This window comes from Dipodomys spectabilis, unplaced genomic scaffold, assembly GCF_019054845.1.
Source record: "Dipodomys spectabilis isolate Male_0828 unplaced genomic scaffold, ASM1905484v1 ptg000069l, whole genome shotgun sequence".
Classification (NCBI taxonomy): Eukaryota; Metazoa; Chordata; class Mammalia; order Rodentia; family Heteromyidae; genus Dipodomys; species Dipodomys spectabilis.
The window spans coordinates 9,017,925-9,038,879 of NW_024870746.1; the positions used below are offsets into that span (position 1 = coordinate 9,017,925).

The following is a 20,955-nucleotide window of genomic DNA, read 5'->3' on the forward strand; positions in this document are numbered from 1 at the left end:
GATTTGTAGAGGTCTTTGTAAATAGTTTTTTTAATTGTTATTTTGACTTTTTTTTTATGTATGTGCCCGCACTGGGGCTTATACTCTGCCTAAAGCTCTCATTCAGCTTCTTTGCCTCATGGTTGTCACTGTAGTACCTGAGTCTGACCTCCATTTTTGGATTTTTGTGTATGTGTACAAATGCTAGTTCTAGGGCTTGAACTCAGGGCTTGGGTACTGTTCTTGAGCTTTTTTGCTCAAGGCTAGCACTCTACCACCTGGGCAACAGCACTACTTCCAGGTTTTTAGTGATTTATTGTAGATAAGAGTCTCATGGATTTTCCTGCCTGGCTGCCTTCAAACCATGGTCCTTAGATCTTAGCCTCCTGGGTAGCTAGGATTACAGGTATGAGCTACTGGTACCAGTTCATTTTTGTTTTTTTGCTGGCTTACTGGAGATAAGAGTCTCATGGATTTGTCTGCCAAGACTGACTCTGAACATATAACAGCTTTCTGAGGAGTCATAGATTTGAGCTACTGGTGTCTGGCTTAGTTTGACCTTTTTAGATGGAGTCTTGCTACATTATCCAGACTGGTCCTGAACTCCTGAGTTCAAGTTATCCACTTGCCTCAACCTCCCAAGTAGCTAAAAGGCACATGTCTAATTTACCATTTTTTTATGAATAACATTTTTTTGTGTCTAAAGAATCTTTTTTTCAGGGGAAACAAAGGAGAAGGCAACAATGCTTGATAAGAAATGTACTCATTACCTTGCTCATGTAATTGTAACCCCTCTGTACGGTATTATCACAATAAAAAAACTTATTAAAAAAAAGAATCTTTTTTTCTATACATAATTTTAAAAAATATTCACCAATAGTTTCTACCAAGAGTTTTTAATCTTTCAGTTTGTCATTTAAGTCTTTAATACACCTTGAATTATTCTTCTATAACATTGGGTTGCACTGGTATTTCTTTTAAAGTTAATGATATTTAAAATCAAGTTTTAATTGAATTATCCCTAAATAACATCATTCTGATTTTACAGGATAAGTCAATTTGGAAATTTCCTAGTAGTCTATAATTAACCTATTATAAATAATAGAAAATTAGACATAAAAAAAGGAAACAACTACAGTAACCTCTTGGTATCCCTCAATATTTGAAGACCTCCTTTGAGGAAACACCTCACATGCTCAGGATGCGAAGTTCATCTGATAGCCCAGGCATAAAGAAGTGATTAGTAATGGCCATGGGACAGACACAGTGTTCATCCAGTCCCCCGTCTATTCCCTTTTACTATAAGGAAATGACAGTCTGTTGAGAGATGGGCAGCAAATTCTCTCATCCAAAAGGCATACCTACAAGCATTACCTACTCTACTCTTGGGAAGTGAAAGGAGCCATATTAGGCCTAAGATCCTACAATGATTACAAGATATCTGGGAAGGCAACGGAAAGTCTTTTACAAGATTAGCAATAGGGGCTGGAATGTGGCTCAGTGGTAGAGTGCCTGCCATGCATTCATGAAGCCCTGGGTTTGATTCCTCAGTACCACATACACAGAGAAAGCTGGAAGTGCCGCTGTGGCTCAAGTGGTAGAGCACTAGCCTTGAGCAAAAAGCTCAGTGACAGTGCCCAGGCCCAGAGTGTAAGCCCCAGGACTAGGAAAAAAAAAATTAACAATAGGTACAAGGCAAGCGAATAAATCCTTATGTGGCTGACTTAAAAAGAATAAGTCCTTAGCTGGTTGAAAAAGTTAATAAATATAAGGCAGACAATGTAACTATGTAAGAAGAAATGACAGAACTAAGAAAGATAAAATCTCCACATAACACTAAAGCAAGGGGAGTAAACTGAGGCAAAGTGGAAGAACAGGTGATATTGTCAAAAAAGAATTGTATTTTTTACCTGACTTATGAAATAGTAACCCCGCTGTAAACACCTTAATAATAAAAACAAAATTATATTTTAAAAAAAGAGAGCAGATGTCTACCTCTACAATGAATCTTTTTTTTTTTTTTTTGTCGGCCGTGGGGCTTGAACTCTGGGCCTGAGCACTGTCCCTCAGCTCTTCAGCTCAAGGCGAGCACTCTACCACTTGAGCTACAGCACCACTTCCAGTTTTCTGGTGGTTTATTGGAGATAGGAGTCTCACGGTCTCTCCTGCCCAGGCTGGCTTTGAACCGCGATCCTCAGGTCTCAGCCTCCTGAGTAGCTAGGATTACAAGCGTGAGCCACTAGCGCCCGGCTTACAATGAATCTTGTCTAAGTAAAACTCCAGGGAACTTTCAAATGGCAAAAGTAAGAGTATGCAGAGAGAACTTTTCTATTGTGTAAACATACTAAAGTATCTGAAAACTTGCTATGGAGAGAAGTCAGGAACATTGAGAACCCTCAGACCCCTTTCCAGAGCCCCAGCCACCACTCTAAATAACAGGTTAACAATAGCAAGAGGAATGTAAATAATATAATGAAAGAAATGATAGATCAGAGATAGTAAACATTAGGGCAGAAATCAATGAATTAAGAGACCTAAAAACCTATAAATAGAATCAACAAAACAAATAGCTGATTCTTCGAAAAAATTAATAAAATTGGCAAAACCCTAACTAACTTGACAAAAAAAAAAAAGAGACTCGAATTGATCAAATAAAAGATGAAAATGGAAATAGCGCAACAAACATTCAAGAAATCCAAAAGAAAGCCAGGAGCTAGTGGCTCACATCTATAAATCCTAGCTACTCAGGAGGCTGAGATCTGAGGATCGCTGTTCAAAGCCATCTGAGGCAGGAAACTCCTTGAAACTCTTATCTCCAATAAACCACCAGAAAACTGGAAGTGGCGCTGTAGCTCAAGTGGTAGAGCACTAGCCGTGAGCTAAAGAGCTGAGGGACAGCGCTCAGGCCGAGTTCAAGGCTCACGACCGACAAGAAAAAAAAAAAAAAAAAAGAAATCGAAAAGATTATGGACTACTTTCAAAACCTATACTCAAATAAGATGGAAAGTCTAGTAGACATTGATAAATTCACATAGATATATGAACTGTCTAAACTGAATCAAGAAGATATAAACCACTTAAACAGACTCATAAGAAGCAATGAGATTAAGGAAGAAATTAAGTCTCCCAATAAGGAAAAGTCCATGTGTGGGTGAATTCACAGTTGAATTCTATAAGACCTTTAAAGACGAACTAACACCAGTACTCCTCAAACTTTTCCATGAAATAGAAACGTAAGGCTGGGCACTGGTGGCTCACATCTGTAATCCTAGCTTCTCAGGAAGCTTTAGATGGAAGGATCCAGGCTCATCGGGCAGCCTGGGCAGCAAAGTCTGTGAGATTATAATCTCCTCCGATTAACCACAAGAAAACCAGGATGGAGCTATGATTCAAAGTGGTAGAGCACTAGCTTTGAGCAAAAAAATCTCAGGGACAACTCCCAGGCCCTAAATTCAAACTCCTCACAACCAAAACAAAAACAAAAAAAAGAAAAAAGATATGGAAAGATTACTACCAAACATATCTGTGAAGCCAATATTATACACATCTCAAAAAAAGTAGGGACCCAACAATAAACAAGAACTATAGACCAATCTCTTTGGTGAACACAGAGGCAAAGCTACTTAATAAAATACTGGGTAACAGAATTTAACAACTAATTTAAAAAAATACACTACAATCAAGTCAGTTTTATCCCAGAGATGAAAGGCTGATTTAATGTGCGTAAATCAATAGAGGACCTCAAAGAAGCTTTGTTTATGTGATCTCTAACAAGATTTGCCATACTAGAGCTGGGAATGTGACTTAGTGGAAGAGTGCTTATCTAGCATGCATGAAGCCCTAGGTTTGATTCCTCAGTACTACATAAACAGAAAAAGCTGGAAGTAGCAATGTGGCTCAAATGGTAGAATGCTAGCCTTGAACAAAAAATAAAAAAGCTCAGAAACAGTGCTCAGGCCCTGAGTTTAAGCCCCAAGACTGGCATGCATAAATCAATCAATCAGACAATCCACAGAATGGGAGAAAATTTTCACTAGCTATTCAACAGATAAAAGATTAATATCCTTGCTGGGTGCCAGTGGTTCATGCCTGTAATTCTAGCTGTAATTCTGGCTCAAGTTGGTAAAGTGATAGAGCCCTGAACTGAAGAGCTGAGGGACAGCACTCAGGCCCAGAGTTCAAGCCCCTTGACCAAAAATAAATAAATAAAAAATAAATAAAAATCCAGAATATATAATAATCTCAAAAAAGTTGTACAGAGAAGAACAAATAGTCAAATTAATAGACAAATAAATTGAATTAAGAAGATGCAAATCATGAATACCAGGAAGTAGAAGCATGTTTGGGGGTGAAGTGATGGGGGACATACAAACGGAGGAAGGGTAAGCAAATTAGGCCATTATACTCAAGATACATTATGTAAAATTGACCTTCATAACTTGAGTATAGTAATGGAAGGGAGAAAACAATAGAAGGGGTAACACTGCTCAAAATGCATTATAAGCTGGGTGCTGGTGGCTCCTTCCTATAATTTTAGCCACTAAGGAAACTGAGCTCTGAGGACCAAGGTCAAAGCTAGCCCAGACAGGAAAGTCCATGTGGCTCTTATCTCCAACTAACCACCAGAAAAATGGAAGTGGTGCTGTGGCTCAAAATGGTAGAGCACTAGCCTTGAGCAAAAAGAGCTCAGGGACAGTGCCTGGGCCCTGAGTTTAAGCTTAAACAGACATACAAACACAAACACTCACACTCACATACTCACACACACACACACACACACACACACACAAACACAAATGCACTGTACTCATAACGTGACCTAATAATAAACTTTTTAAAAATATGTAAGTCAAAACTGTATTAAGGGGCTGGGAAGGTGGCTCAATGGTAGAGGCTTGCCTTGCATTCATGAGGCCCTGAGTTCAATTTCTCAGCACAACATAAGCAGAAAAAGTCAGAAGTGGTGCTATGGCACAAGTAGTAGAGCGCTAGCCTTGAGCTGAGGAGCTGAGGGACAGCGCCCAGGCCCAGAGTTCAGGCCCCATGATGGACCAAAAAAAAACAAAAACAAAACTGTATTAAGAGTCCATCTCAGTCAGGCACCAGTAAATCACATCTATAATCCTAGCAATTCAAGAGGCTGATATCTTAAGGATCTGAATTCAAAGCCAGACCAGACAGGAAAGTCCATGAGGCTCTTATCTCCAATTAACTAGCAAAAAGCCTGAAGTGGACCTATGGCTCAAGCTCAGGGACAGCACTCAAGTCCTGAGTTCAAGCCCCAAGAACCCCTCATAGACACACACACACACACACACACACACACACACACACACACACACACACACACACACACACACCCTCAGTCCTGCTAAAAAACAGAATTTCAAGAAATAAATACAATTAATAACTTCAAAATAACTTCAACAGCAGACTAGAGCAAGCAGAAGAAACAATTCCTGAACTTGAAGACTGTTCTTCTCTAATAATCAAATCTTTCCAATAAGCAAATATAACAAACAAAAGCCTGCAAGAATTATGGGAAACTTTAAGCAAGTCAACATTCACATTTATGGGTATTCAAGAAAAGAAGTAAAAATTCATAGTAAACTAAGTTAATGAAAGACAGTTGAAAATTTTCCAATACTGGGAAAGACACAGGTATCAAGTCTAGTTGTTTTAACCAAAACAGTTTTCTTCTTCAAGGCAGATTATAGTCAAAAGTATCAAAAAATCACAAAGAAGCTGGAAGCCCGTGGCTCACATCTGTAATCCAAGCTATTTAAGAGGCTGAGATCTGAAGATCCTGGTTCAAAGCAGCCTGGGTGGAAATATCACTGAGACTATTGTCGATTAACCAGCAAAAAAACAAAAATAAAAGTGGAGGCATTTACCTTGCCCATGTAATTGTAACCCACCTGTATGGTATTTTCACAATAAAAAAAAAAGTGGAGGCATGGCTCAAATGTTAGAGTGTCAGCCTTGAACAAAAAAGCAAAGCAGCGGGTTTCTCCTGGCTCAGACTTGCAATCTTAGCTACTCAGGAGGCTGTGATCTAAGGATCGAGCTTTAAAGCCAACCCAAACAAGAAAGTCTATGAGAATCTTATCTCCAAATAAACACCAAACAGCTAGAAGTGGAGCTGTGGCTCAAGAGGTAGAGCAAAAGAAGCTTAGGAACAGTAACCAGGTCCTGAGTTCAAGCCTCAGGACCAGCACAAAAATAAAGAAGAAGGAAGGAAAAAAAAAAGCAGCTGGGAATGTAGGTTAGTGGTAGAGTGCTTGCCTAGCATGCATGAAATCCTGGGTTCTCTATTCCTCAGTACCACATAAACAGAAAAAGACGAAAGTGGTGCTAAGGCTCAAGTCAAGTGGTAGAGTGCTAGGCTTAAGCAAACGGAGCTCAAGAATAGTGCCCAGGCCCTGAGTTCAAGCCCCAGAACTGGCCAAAGAAAACAAAAATAAAAACAAAGCAAGACCATAAGGCTCTGAATTTAAGCTTCAGTATGAGCACCAAAAAAAAAAAAAAAAAAAGAAAGAAAGAAAGAAAAGAAAAGAAAAGAAAAAGAAAAAAGTTGATAAAGTTGACTTAATCAAAATGTCTAATTTCGGGGCTGGGTGGTTGGCTCAGTGGTAGAGTGCTTGCCTTGCATGCATGAGGCCCTGGGTTCGATTCCTCAGCACCATATAAGCAGAAAAGGCTGGAAGTGGCACTATACCTCAAGTGGTAGAGCACTAACTAGCCTTGAGCTGAAGAGCTGAGGGACAGCTCTTTATTTATAAAACATCTATTTGATAATATATCTACCCAAAATATATAACAAACCCTTACAACTATTAACAATGTTTCCTTTTCTTTTCTCTGTTTTACAGTTTGGGTTTGAGCTCAGGGCCTCATGCTTGCTAGGCAGACTTTGTTCCACTTGAGCCACTCTACTGGCCTGACAATTCTTTTTTTGGGGGGCCAGTCATGGGGCTTGAACTCAGGGCCTAGGTACTGTCCCTGCGCTTCTTTTACTCAAGGCTAGCACTCTACTACTGGAGCCAGAGCACCACTTCTGGATTTTTCTGTTTATGTGGTACTAGGGAATCAAACCCGGGGCTTCGTGCGTGCAAGGCAAGCACTCTACCACTAAGCCACATTCCCAGCCCCTCATTTTTTTTTTTAATGTTTGAAACAAATTTATTCTCAGAATAATGCACAAAAGCACAGGTTGAGGCTACTGGTGGGAGTGTCCCTCCCCACTCTTTCTCCTCTCCCTTACTCTCTGAATGCCAGGGAGAACACAATTGAAGGAAACATGCAATCACAAACAATGATCAACTCTAAAAAAATATGGAACGCTTCACGAATCTGCGTGTCTTCCTTGCACAGGGGCCATGCTAATCTTCTCTGTATCGTTCCAATTTTAGTATATGTGCTGCCAAAGCGAGCACGCCCCTCATTTTTTTTTAATGGGTAGATGAATCAAGCAGATAGTTTATTGTAGATGAAACACTATGAACATTTACCAAAATAAAACCAGCCATTTAAGTGAATATTAACATAGATAAGTTATACTTAATAAGGCTGTTTTAAAAAAAGAACAATTAGTAGTTTCATTTCTTTTCTCAAGTCTACAGAAATTCTCAAGGTCCCCAAAGGTCCCAACACCCAATCTGCTCTACTTTTAGGATATGACCTTAATTTCAACTTTTTACCTGCCTTTTGTTTCAAAGTTAGTACTTGAGAAGCACAAAGCTCTAAATTTCCTATATAGCTCTATGAACACAAGGACCATACTAATATAAAACCTATGTGCCATCATCTCCAGTTACCTTACAATGACAACTATTTGAGCCCTCTGCAACTCTCCTAGCTTCCTTGCTTTTCTTATCTCCTCAGAAAACAATTCCATAAATGTTTTGTGGCTTAGTCCTAGGGGACAAATCCCAGTATCAGAGGCTGCAACTTTAATCACCAGATTAGTTTTTGTTTCCGTTAAGTGATGCTAAGGACTGAACTCATGGTCTTGCACATGTTAGGAAAAGTCACCAATGAGCTATCTATATTCCCAGTCCTGCAGATCCATTTTAAACACCTGCTACCTGTTACCCAGTATCTTAACAGAACTCACTTTTCATTTTCTACAAGGAATAATGAATATTTTTCATTATATCATACCCAAAGTGATCAAAGACAAAAAAGCATATAGCAACCAACAGGAAAATAAGTAGATTGAGGTTATCAGTGGCAATGATGTTTTGAGGAACAAACAGCAGCATTCAGGAACGGGGCTGGCACACATACAAAATTCATGATGGGCTTTCCTACATGTCTACAGTAGCAACAAAATAAAAATGTGTAAAATATCTAATGGGAATTGGACTTAGTATCATTGGAATCTTGAGGAAAATCTGAACTAATCATGCACACATGCATCTCCAAAGAAATGAAAAAGATGTAATGAGGAGTATAAGAAGGCATAGGCTCAAAAAAACAAACCTCTGCATTATCCAACAGAGGGTGAACACCAACTTTTTAAATTAATCTTGCTCTATTGCTCCACAAAGTCAACAAACAAGAGATTACTGTTAGCAAAGAGATATGACAACCAATAAAAGAATAAGCAAGCAAGCATTAAAGAAACTCCCATGCGTTTATAATAGACCAAAATGCAAACTTGAAACTGTCAGGAATTAAAATAAAATTGTACTTAAGCAGAAATATAACTCTTTAATACTGTAGTTTATCCCCTGAAATGAATCAGGATGTCTCTAATCTATGCATGAACCCATTTTCCTGGTGAAAAAACTGACCTGGATTGCAGTCTTTTAACTCTATATTCTTCTAATATAAGACAGGGAAATGAAAGCTAGATGTTTGAGGATCAAGTGGGGCTGACACTCACCACAAACTTCTCACCATTCTGCTCCACATGTTTGTATGTGGGGACCGAAATGGGCACTGCTTGCTTTTCTGTGTAATCATAAAATGATTGTCCCAAGGAGTCGTCACTGGGATCTAGGTTATCCGCCTCATGAGGAGGTACAGACAACACTGTCAAGATCAATTCCTTCTCGCCTGCACGGATCAGGTCCACCACCTGCTTGTGTGTCGCCCCCTCAACATTCACGCCGTTCCTAAGGGGAAAAAGGGAAAAAGACAATCCCATAAACCAGAAGGGTCCAAACACTTTGTATTTCTACCCTCTTCTCCTGTTCCCACTCCAGTGCCAGATAGTGTGAGGAATCTTAAGATCAAAAAGTTCACTTGCTTCCAAAAATTCTTTTCTACCTTTACAAAATTCTAAGGTGCAAATTGTGAACTAATGGCAAGGAGAGAGAAGGAAACAAGTAAGAAGACCTACCCTTCCTCTATTCTAATAGCTCACACACACACAGCTTCAGAAAAATACAAGGGAAAGAGGGTGGATACTAGGGAGGAAACAAAGCCTCTTAAGCTAAGCATATGTACAATATAATCAGAGTGACTTTTAAACTGTAGTCTGTCCATTTAAACTAAACTAAACTAAAAAATTTGTGCCAGCAGCTCACATCTATGATCCTACTATTCAGGAGGCTCAGATCTGAGGATCGTGGTTAAAAACCAGTCAGGGCAGGAAACACTATGAGACTTTTTTTTTTTGGAGGGGGGGGAGGTGTCAGTTGTAGAGCTTGAACTCTAGGCATGGGCACTGTCCCTTAGCTCTTCAGCTCAAGGCAAGTGCTCTACTACCTGAACCACAGCACCACTTCTGGTTTTCTGGTGGTTTATTGGAGAGAAGAGTCTCAGGGACTTTCCCTCCTGGGCTGGCTTTGAACTGCAATCTTCAGATCTCAGCCTCCTGAGTAGCCAGGATTACAGGCATGAGCCACTGGCGCCTGGCAATTAATTTTCTTTTATATCAAGTTTTATTGCATTGGGGTTAAATATTATTCATCTTCATACATATTAGTTTCTTATATCACTTGGCCTTTAAGAATATCTTCTTGGGCTGGGAAGGTGGCTCAGTGGTAGAGCGCTTGCCTTGCATGCATCAGGCCCTGGGTTCGATTCCTCAGCACCACATAAGCAAAAAGAAAAAAGCCGGAAGTGGCGCTGTGGCTCAAGAGGTAGAGTGCTAGCCTTGAGCTGAAGAGCTGAGGGACAGCGCCCAGGCCCAGAGTTCAGGCCCCACGACCGGACCCCAAAAAAAAAAAAAGGAATATCTTCTTTCGCCTGTAATCCTAGCTACTCAGGAGGCTGAGATCTGAGGATCTCGGTTCAAAGCCAGCCCGGGCAGGAAAGTCTGTGAGACTATTATCTCCAATAAACAACTAGAAAACCAGAAGTGGCACTGTGGCTCAAGCAGTTGAGTGTTTGCCTTGAACTGAAGAGCTGAGGGACAGCACCCAGGCCCAGAGTTCAAGCTCCACGATGGACAAAAAAAAAAAAAAAAAAAATCTTCTTTCTAAAGTTCCATTATCTGACCCAACTTCCTTTGTTTTCCCAAATCAATTAATCTCTCAGGATTCTGCTTTTTTTTTTTTTTAACCTATTCTGTGTTATCTCACTTAAAGCCCAGTGTAATCTGTTCAAACTAAAAAACATACATCTAAGGTTACACAGTAAGCCAACCTACTCATTCCTGTTCCTGTGTATAAAGGCTAAAATAAGGAAAAGTACAAGGTTTGGTAGAACAATAATTTTGCAGACAAAGATGCTGAGTCTTATAAACCTCACTCAGCAAACTGAACTACCCCCTCAGAATGCTGAGCCAGTCTGCTGTCTCAGCATAAACCACTGGCAACTGGAGGTTCCCTACCATGGTTATCCCAAGAAAGATAGGAAATACACACCTGGCCTCTAATTTATTTAATATTTAAAGCTTATCTACCCTTTAGAGGTCTTTTCAGTTCTGTTCCAAACCATTAAGGATTTTTTCCTCCTTGAAAATGAATGCTAAGTTTAGTCGTAAGACTTCCACATACTTTTTAGTCGCTAGAATTATCTCTGTCAAAGTGTGGTATCTGAAGCATCCACTTACACAAATTGAGCAGGCAGGCATTCACTCACTAGCCTCCCTCCTTATTACCGGTTTAGCAATCTAGTCAGTAAATTCAGTACTCTTGACATTTTATAACTTAAAAGTCAAATTTATAACCTAAAAAGCAGTTTTACAAAAAAAAAAATCCAGTAACATAGAAGAAAATGAACTCCTTTACTGATGAAAATTTGAACAGGTCATATTAAAGGACCAAAAGAAAATGATAAATTCTGATTAGCTAGTAAGATGACACAATGGGAAGAAAATCTTCATGAGTTCAAATCCTGACTCTGCCTGTGAGTCATCTTGAGTTTTTCAATCTTTCTAAGTCTTGCTTTCCACATCTGCAAAATAGGAACAATAACTCTCCCTAACAGTTGTTATGACAATTAATGTAATAAAACACATTACCTGTGGTGAACAATGTCTGAACCCACAAATCCATAGATATAAAAAAGAATTATATACTGCGGGGACTGGAGATGTTGCTCATGGTAGTACTTACCTAAAATATGCAAAGCCACAGGAGGAAAAAAAAAAAAAAAACAAAGAAACACTATGTATAAAGAAATTTGGTATATGCTGGGCATGCCAGTGGCTCAGACCTGTAATCCTAACTATTCAGGAGGCTGAGCTGAGGATCACCATTCAAAGCCAGCCTGGGAAGGAAAGTCCCTGAGACTCTTCTCTCCAATAAACTACCAGAAAACTGGAAGTGGTGCTGTGGCTCAAGTGGTAGAACAGTAGCCTTGAGCTGAAGAGCTCAGTGACAGTGCCCAGGTCCAGAGTTCAAGCCCCACAACTGACCAAAAAAAAAAAAAAAAGCCCCCATGAGACTCATCTCTAATAAACCACTCAAAAAACTGGAAGTGGTGCGGTGGCTCAAATGACAAGAGTGCTAGCCTTGAGCACAAACAGGCTCAGAGACAGAGCCCAGGCCAGAGTTCAAGCCCCACAACTGACAAAAAAAAATTTTAAAAACAAGTTTGGTTTTAAAAAAAACAGAAACCTGAAATTATGGGCTGGCAGATGTTATCATCTAATTCTTTGGCCTTAAAGGCAAAAAAATAATTGGTTTGCAAAGAAATAAATTGAAAAGGTTAAGGTTAATACAACCAGAGAATAGAAATCTATCTTACTCATAAATATCCATATTAATTTTTTTAACAAAATAGAGGATTTTGGGTGGTTGCCAGTAGCTCATGCCTGTAATCATGGGGCTCAGATCTTGAAGATCATAACTCAAAGTCAAGCTGAGTAGAAAAGTCCACATGATTCCATTTCCAAAACATCAGCAAAAAGCTAAGCTAGACATAGGGATCAAGTGGTAGAATGCTAGCCAAGCAAGTGTAAGGCCCTACTAAGTTCAATTCCTGGTACCAACAAAAAAAGAAAAATAAAAAGCCAAGTGCTCATAGCTCACTCTGATAATCCTAGTTACTCAAGAGACAGAGGTCTAGAGTATAATGGTTCAAAACCAGCTCTGGCAGAAGAATCTGCAAGTCTGTCTCCAAAATAATCAGCAAAAAGCCAGGCTGCAGGCCTGGCTCTGTGGCAGAACACCAGCCTAGCAAGAAAGCACAAGGCGTTTGACTACAAACTGCAATACCAGAAAAAGAAAAAGAAAAAAAAAAGACAGGAAAGAACCTCCAGTGCTGTATCCTAAATACTATGTGACTTAACTACAGAAAGCATGCTATACATTCCACAACTTAATACAAAGACAGTCATTCTTTCATTTTTCAGAGAATGAAAAGAGGTCAGTAAAAACCTCAGAACGTCTGAGTTGAAAAAGGCCTTCCCTCCTCAAGAATTAAGAGGTTATCAGTCATAAATGTGTTAGTCACAAAATGTTTCTATGATACACTTTTTTCCACACAAATGCTACTAAACCAGCTCCAACTAGGTGTGGTTCCAAAACTTGTGTAATTCTGAAGACCTTAGAAAATGTAAAATAGAAAGGGAGAACTTTCACCAGTCTTGTAATTCAAAGTATGTAATTCAAAGATATCTTTGAATATGAATATCAATTGTTCCATTTAACATAACAGCAGGGAAATTACTACCTTAAATTCTTAATTCACATAAAATGTAGATAATAATGCTTATAGCTAACAAGAGTTATTGTGAGCCGGTGGTTCACGCCTGTAATCCTAGCTACTCAGGAGGCTGAGATCTGAGCATTGTGGTTCAAAGTCAGCCCGGGCAGTAAAGTCCCTGACACTCTTATCTCCAATAAACCATCAGAAAACCGGAAGTGGCACTGTGGCTCAAGTGGCAGAGCACTAGCCTTAGCTGAAGAGCTGAGGGACAGCACCCAGGCCAGAGTTCAAGCCCAACGACCAACCAAAAAAAAAAAAAAAATTCTTGTGAGACTAAGATAAAGTTCTAAAACATGGTAGCCAGCCAATGAAGTTGTTTGTGCTATAGTATTTGCTTCAATTGGGCAAAAAGGCTTGGGAGAATTTTGGACTTCATGATGATGAAAGTTTAAAAAAAAGTAAAACAAACATCTCTTTCCTTTATCTTCTTTTTCTGTCTTTGCAACATAATCTACTTGGAGTTCATTTGAAAATGAAGGGTTGAGCTCTCAACTAAAGGTAATGAGAACAATAGGATGACCATTAAGTCCTACATACTATCCAACAGGATCTACCTGTTTATGTCTCTTCTACTAAGAAAAGGTAATAGCTTAAACACACTATCAAAAACAATTTAACAGCATATATTAAGCAAATACAACTAAATGCTAATTTTACCTTATTTTTACTTTTTGCCAGTCCTAGGGCTTGGACTCAGGGCCTGAGCACTGCCCCTGAGCTTCTTTTGTTCAAGGCTAGCATTCTATCACTTGAGCCACAGCGCCACTTCTGGTTTTTTTGTTTATATGGTACTGAGGAATCAAGAAGCTAGGGCTTCAAGCATGTTAAGCAAGCACTCTACCACTAAGCCACATTCTCAGTCCTGTCAGTTTTAGAATCAAGGTGATAAGCGTATAGGAACTCACTGTATAATTTTTCCAGCTTTCCTATGTCTGAAATGTTTTCACAACAAATTGTTGGTAGAGCAGGAAGACTGTCCCAAACCCTAACAAACCCAAAATAAAATCAGAATTTGATTCCTTGCTATCTATATGTACTCAAATTATTTTGTTTTCATCACTGTAAAGATACACTTGATAATTTTAATATAATGTTCATTTTTATATAAAACCAACATTTGGCTCAAATGAGAGGATTTTTTAGATAGCTAATGGGAGTGGCTTCAAATAACACTCCTCTTCAATGAGAATTAAGCAGTTGAGAAAATTATAAAGCTAATACAAACACTCCCAGAAGCAGGAGAATAAGCTCTAAATATAATTTGTATACTGCCTGTGAAGAAAGCTGAATATAAGGAAAATAAGGTATGGATAGCATAAGGCAAAAGCCAATCACTAACTATACCAGAAAAAGGTGTCCTTCTACATAGTAAGCAGAATACTATTTTGACCCCATGTGACATGTAAGAAAGTAATTAAATGGTAATTAGTCCTTCAAAAGCAGCCTATTAAAAACAGATAAAAAATTCCATAACTGCAAGTGATAAGCATACTTTTCAATTTTATAAATTAAAAACACTTGGCTTTGTGCCTGTAAGAATGGCTAAAATTTGGGGCTGGGAAGGTGGCTCAGTGGTAGAGCGCTTGCCTTACATGCATGAGGCACTGGGTTCGATTCCTCAGCACCACATAAGCAGAAAAAGCCGGAAGTGGCGCTCTGGCTCAAGTGGTAGTGCACTAGCCTTGAGCTGAAGAGCTGAGGGATAGCACCGAGGCCCAGAGTTCAGGCCCCACTACCAACAACAACAACAACAAAAAGAATGCTAAAATTTAAAACCTTTACAATACCAATTTTGCCAAAGATGTGGTATTCTCATATACTGCTGATGAGAACATCTCAAAAATATCAATTCATTATGGCACATACACTATGATCCAGCAATCCTACTCCTGGGTATTTGCCCAAGAGAAATGAAAATCTTTCCACATAAACAACTAGAGTTGAATTGTTCACTATAGCTTTATTTATAATACTCCAAAACTAAAACAGAGCCATTTCTATCAAAAAAAAAAAAAAAAAAGGAAAGACAAATTGTGGTTTATTCATGAGAAATGGAAGAGATTATAGTACTTAAAAGGAACCAACTACTTTATACACAACACAAATAAATCTCTAAGACACAGGGGGGAAAAAAGGAGTCACAATGATTTGATCCCACGTATTTGAAGTTCAAAATAGAGAAAACTACAGTAGATATTGTGGTTGTCTGAAGGGGAGGGAATGGGTATTAAATGCAAAAGAACAGAAGGAAGCTTTTTTTGTTGTTGTTGTTGGTTGGTCGTTAGGGTTGAACCCGGGCCTTGATGCTGTCCCTGAGGCTATTCAGCTCAAGGCAAGTGCTCAACCACTTGAACCACTTCCAGTTTTCTAGTAGTTTACTGGAAGTAAGAATCTCACGGATTTTGTTGCCCAGGCTGGTCCTCTGATCTCAGCCTCTTAAGTAGCGAGGAATACAGGCATGAGCCACCAGTGCCTGGCGAAGCGCACGCGCGCGCGCGCGTGCGTGCGTGCGTGCGTGTGTGCGTGTGTGTGTGTGTGTGTGTGTGTGTGTCGGTCGTGGAGCTTGAACTCTGGGCTTAGATGCTGTCCCTCAGCTCTCAGCTCAAGGTGAGCACTCTACCACTTGAGCCACAGCTCCACTTCCAGATTCCTAGTGATTTATTGGAGATAAGAGTATCACAGACTTTCCTGCCCGGGATGGCTGTGAAACATGATCCTCAGATCTCAGCCTCCTGAGTAGCTAGGATTACAGGCACGAGCCACCAGCACCAGGCTAAGCTTCTTAAGTGAGGAAAGTATGCTACATCTTACTTGGGGTGGTTAAATGGGTGAATTCTTTTGATCAAAACTCAAGCTCTAGGGCCAACAATGTAGCTCAATAATAAAGTACTTTGCTTAACATGGTCAAGGCCATAGTTCCCTGGCACTGCAAAAACAAGGAAGAGAGAGGGGCTGGAATGGCAGCTCCATGGTACAGTGCTTGCTTTGTATGCATGCATCCCTGGGTTCAATTCCTCAGCACCACATAAGCAGAAAAGGCCAGAAGTGGTGCTGTGGCTCAAGTGTCCTTCAGCTGAAGAGCTGAAGGACAGCGCCCAGGCCTAGAGTTTAAGCCCTACAACCGACCCAAAAAAAAAAAAGAGAGAGAAAGAGAGTAAAAAATAGAGGAAGGGAGAGAGGAACAAACTACACTTAATCTATGTGACTGCGTGTAAATAAAATCTCAGTACTAAATTGCTGGGTGTAGTGACTTAAGACTGTTGTCTACTTGGGACAAGGAGTGATTCAAAACCAGACTATGCAAGAAGACATTAAAGAGCCGGGCGCTGGTGGCTCACACCTGTAACCCTAGCTACTCAGGAGGCTGCGATCTGAGGATCGCGGTTCAAAGCCAGCCCTGGCAGGAGAGACTGTGAAACTCCTATCTCCAAAAAACCACCAGAAAACCGGAAGTGGCGCTGTACCTCAAGTGGTAGAGTGCTCGCCTTGAGCTGAAGAGCTGAGGGGCAGTACCCAAGCCCAGAGTTCAAGCCCCACGACCGACCAAAAAAAAAAAAAAAAAAAAAAAAGACATTAAAGAGACTCCATCTCAACTAGTGGCTGGTTGTCAACCCAGTGACAGAGTAAGCAATGTGGGTGATCTGCAATTGTGCACACTTGTCATCCCTAGCAACACAAAGAAGGAGGAGAGTCAGCCCAGGAAGGCTAGGACATAAAGTGAGATTCTACCTCTAACCAATGCAAAAAAGGGCTGGAGCTAGATGGGCACTGGTGGCTCATGCCTGTAATCCTAGCTGCTCAGGAAGCTGAGATCGAGGATATGGTTCAAAGCCAGCCCGGGCAGAAAAATCCGTGAGACTCTGCTCTCCAATAAACCACTAGAAAACCGGAAGTGGCTCAAGAGGTAGAGCACTCACCTTGAGCTGAAGAGTGCAGGGACAGCCCAGACCCAGAGTTCAAGCCCCATGACCAACAACAACAACAAAAAAAAGGCCTGGAGGTATGGCTCAAATGACAAGAGTGCTAACCTGGTGAGCATGAGGCTTTAAATTTAATCCCAGGTTTAAAAAAATATAATCTCTGGGGCTGGGAAGGTGACTCAGTGGTAGAGTGCTTGACTTGCATGCATGAGGCCCTGGGTTCGATTCCTTAGCACCACATAAGCAAAAAGAAAAAAGCCGGAAGTGGCGCTGTGGCGCAAGTGGTAGAGCGCTAGCCTTGAGCTTAAGAGCTGAAGGACAGCGCCCAGGTCCAGAGTTCAGGTCCCACGACCGGACCCAAAAAAATAATAATCTCTGCCGGGTGTGAGTGGCTCTTGCCTGTAATCCTAGCTATTCAGGAGGCTAAGATCTGAGGATCAAGGTTTGAAGTCAGCCTGATAAGCAAAGTCTGTGAGACTTTTTTTTTTTTTTTTTGACCAGTCCTGGAGCTTGAACTCAGGGCCTGGGCACTGTCCCTGAACTTCTTTGACTCAAGGCTAGAGCTCTGCCAACTTGAGCCACAGTGTCACTTCTGGTTTTTTCTGTTTATGTGGTTCTGAGGAATCGAACCCAGGGCTTCAAGCATGTTAGGCAAGCATTCTACCCCTAAACCACATTCCCAGTACTCTTTGTGAGACTTTTTTTTTTTTTTTGGGGGGGGGGTCCGGTCGAGGGCCTGAACTCTGGGCCTGGGTGCTGTCCCTCAGCTCTTCAGTTCAAGGCTAGCACTTTACCACTTGAGCCACAGCACCACTTCTGGCTTTTTTTTTTTTTGCTTATGTGGTGCTGGGGAATCGAACCCAGGGCCTCAGGCATACAGGGCAAGCGCTCTACCACTGAGCCACCTTCCCAGCCCTCTTTGTGAGACTTCTATCACCAATTAACCATCAGAAAACCAGAAGTAGCACTGAGGCTCAAAGTGGTAGAGCGCTAACCTTGAACAAAAAGAGCTCAGGGACAGTACCCAAGCCCTGAGTTCAAGCCTCAGCATGCAAGCATATGCATGCATGTATACACATACACACACACACACACACACACACACACACACACACACACACACACACACACACACACACACACACACATTCTCTCTCCCTTTTTTTAATTGGAAGAGGCTATTGAACTACCCAAAAGGCTTAAACAAAGTTCCAACACAAAAACTCTAAAAGTTAGAAGTAACACTGATATTTTTTTTTTCAATAGGATTTTTTTTTTGCCAGTCCTGGGGCTTGAACTGGGGGCCTGGGCACTGTACCTGAGCTCTTTTGCTCAAGGCTAGCACTCTACCACTTGAGCCACAGCACTACTTCTGGCTTTTTCTGTTATGTGGTACTGAGGAATTGAAGCCAGGGCTTCATGCATGCTAGGCAAGCACTCTACCACTAAGCCACCTTCTCAGCCCTCAGTTAAGATTTTTTTTAATTTTTGTATTTACAAATCTGATCAGCATATAGCAATACTATGGTTCTATTCAAAAGTATTATGGATGGATGAACATGTTCAAAGTAAACTGCATAAATGAAAGTATAGAAGAAAACCCACCATATTACTAATGCATGCTAATGTAATTTAAATATAAAATGTACAAGTGAAATACATATATATATATATATATATGTGTGTATGTATATATGTATATATAGTGAGTTGTGGAGCTTAAACTCTGGGCCTGGGCACTATCCCTCAGCTCTTCAGCGCAAGGTGTGCTCTACCACTTGAGTCACAGTGCCACTTCCGGTTTTCTGAGGGATTTATTGGAGTTAAGAGTCTCAGGGACTTTCCTGCATGGGCTGATTTTGAACCACGATCCTCAGATCTCAGCCTCCTGAGTAGCTAGGATTATAGGCGTAAGCCAGTGGCACTCAGCAAAATAAATTATTTTTAAAAGAAAAAAAATTTAAAAAGAGAACAAATTTTAAAAAGTGACAATGACATGTACATCATTTCTAAAGACCAAGCACTCAGCTAGTCTCTTTTTTGCTGGTCCTGGAGCTTGAACTTAGGTCCTGGGCACTGTCCTTGAACCTCTCTGTGCTCAAGGCTAGCACTCTACCACCTGAGCCACAGCACCACTTCTGGCTTTTTCTGTTTATGTGGTACTGAGGAATAGAACCTAGGGTTTCATGCATGCTAGGCAAGCACTCTACCCCTAAGCCACATTCCCAGCCCCTCAGCTAGTCTCTTAATACAACTAGTCCTAAATCATTTCCCAATAACAACTCAGAATCTGACATCTCTTACACTTAAATCATTATGTACACAGGGCCAATTTAAGTAACAACCCCTAATATTTTTAATTTGGTAAAGCAATCACAGTGAAAGTTAAAAGAATAAAAACTAAAGAGAGATCTTGTGGTTCACACCTATAATCCTAGCTACTTGGGAGGCTGAGCTCTAGAATCATGGTTCAAAACCATTCCAGGAAGGAAAGTCAGTGAGACCCTAATCTTCAATTAATCACTAAAAAAAAAAAAAAGACAGAAAAGAAAGAAATGAAGCTGTGGCTCAAGTGGTAGAATTCTAGCCTTGAGCAAAAAACAGGAGCTCAGAGACAGAGCCTAGGCTCTGAGTTCAAGCCCCAGGACCAGCAAAAAAAATAAATAAATAAAATAAAAAAGAATAAAAACTGAAGTAATGAGTGTGATAGGGAAAGCAGAAGAGGAGTGGCTGATATAGTGCAGATATTCATGGAAATGTTACAATGGATCGCCCACCTTGTACAACTAAGTATACTAATAAAAACAAAAAGCCAGCGCTGGTGGCTCATGCCTGTAATTTTGTGTGTGCGTGTAGTTTTGGGGGTTTTTTTTTTGGCAGTTGTGGGGCCTGGCCTGGGTGCTGTCCCTCAGCTCTTCAGCTCAAAGCTAGCACTCTACCACTTGAGCCATAGCACCACTTCTGACTTTTTCTGCTTGTGTAGTACTGAGGAAAGGAATCCAGGACCTCAAGCATATAAGGCAAGCACTCTACCACTGAGCCACCTTCCCAACCATGCTGGTAATCTTAAATACTAAAGAGGCTGAGATCCGAGGATCGTGATTCAAAGCCAGGCCGGGCAGAAAAGTCCATGAGACACTGATCTCCAATTAACCACCAGAAATCCGGAAGTGGTGCTGTGGCTCAAGTGGTAGAGCCCTCACCTTGAGCTGTAGAGCTCAGGAGCAGCACCCACCTTGAGCTGAAGAGCTCAGGGACAGCACCCAGGCCCAGAGTTCAAGCCCAAAACCAACCAACCAATAAATAAATAAATACTATCTGCTTTATCAACAACCTTGTATGCAAGTCTAAGAAACTACCAAAGGAACTTTTTAAGGTTCTATTTCAATTTCTGAATGTGATTATATAATTAAAAGCATGATTCCTCATAGATTTGTTTTTTTTTCTCCTGAAACCTAGATTGCACTCTGAATCCCAACCACTTCCTAAGTGCTCAGTTTATGCCCAAGGAGTACCTTACCTGGATGTGTAAATCTATCATTACTTCTAAAATCACAGTCAAAATTAAAAACTATCTAGGTCTGGGAATGTGGTTTAGTGGTAGAATACTTGCCTAGCATGCATGAAGTGCTGGATTCTATTCCTCAGTACCACATACACAGAAAAGGCCAGAAGTGGCACTGTGGCTTAAGTTAGCAGAGCTCTAGTCTTCAGCAAAAGAAGTTCACAGACAGTGCCCAGGCCCGGAGGAGGAGGAAAAGGGGAAGGGGGAGGGGGAGGGGGAGGGGGAGGAGGGGGAAGAGGAGGAGGGGGAGGAGGAAGAGGAGGAGGGGAAGTGGAAGGAGAAGGAGAAGAAGGAGAAGAAGGAGAAGGAGAAGGAGAAGAAGAAAGTGGTGCTCTCAAGTGGTAGAGCTAGCCTCGAGCTGAGGGACAGCACCCAGGCCCA

The 20,955-nt window shown here is 40.8% G+C and overlaps 1 protein-coding gene and 1 non-coding gene across 3 annotated transcripts in view; both read right to left on the reverse strand.

Moving 5' to 3' along the window:
• Positions 1 to 20,955, reverse strand: part of Snx27 (sorting nexin 27) — a 74,562-nt gene that overhangs the window by 40,372 nt on the left and 13,235 nt on the right. For both annotated transcript variants that reach the window (XM_042681530.1, XM_042681531.1), the window contains exon 2: positions 8,870 to 9,101. In XM_042681530.1, the coding sequence (XP_042537464.1) occupies positions 8,870 to 9,101 (232 nt within the window). The remainder of the gene's footprint in view (positions 1 to 8,869; positions 9,102 to 20,955) is intronic.
• LOC122109760 lies at positions 7,309 to 7,415 on the reverse strand. Its single transcript, XR_006147736.1, has one exon. It is a non-coding gene; the product is annotated as a U6 spliceosomal RNA (small nuclear RNA).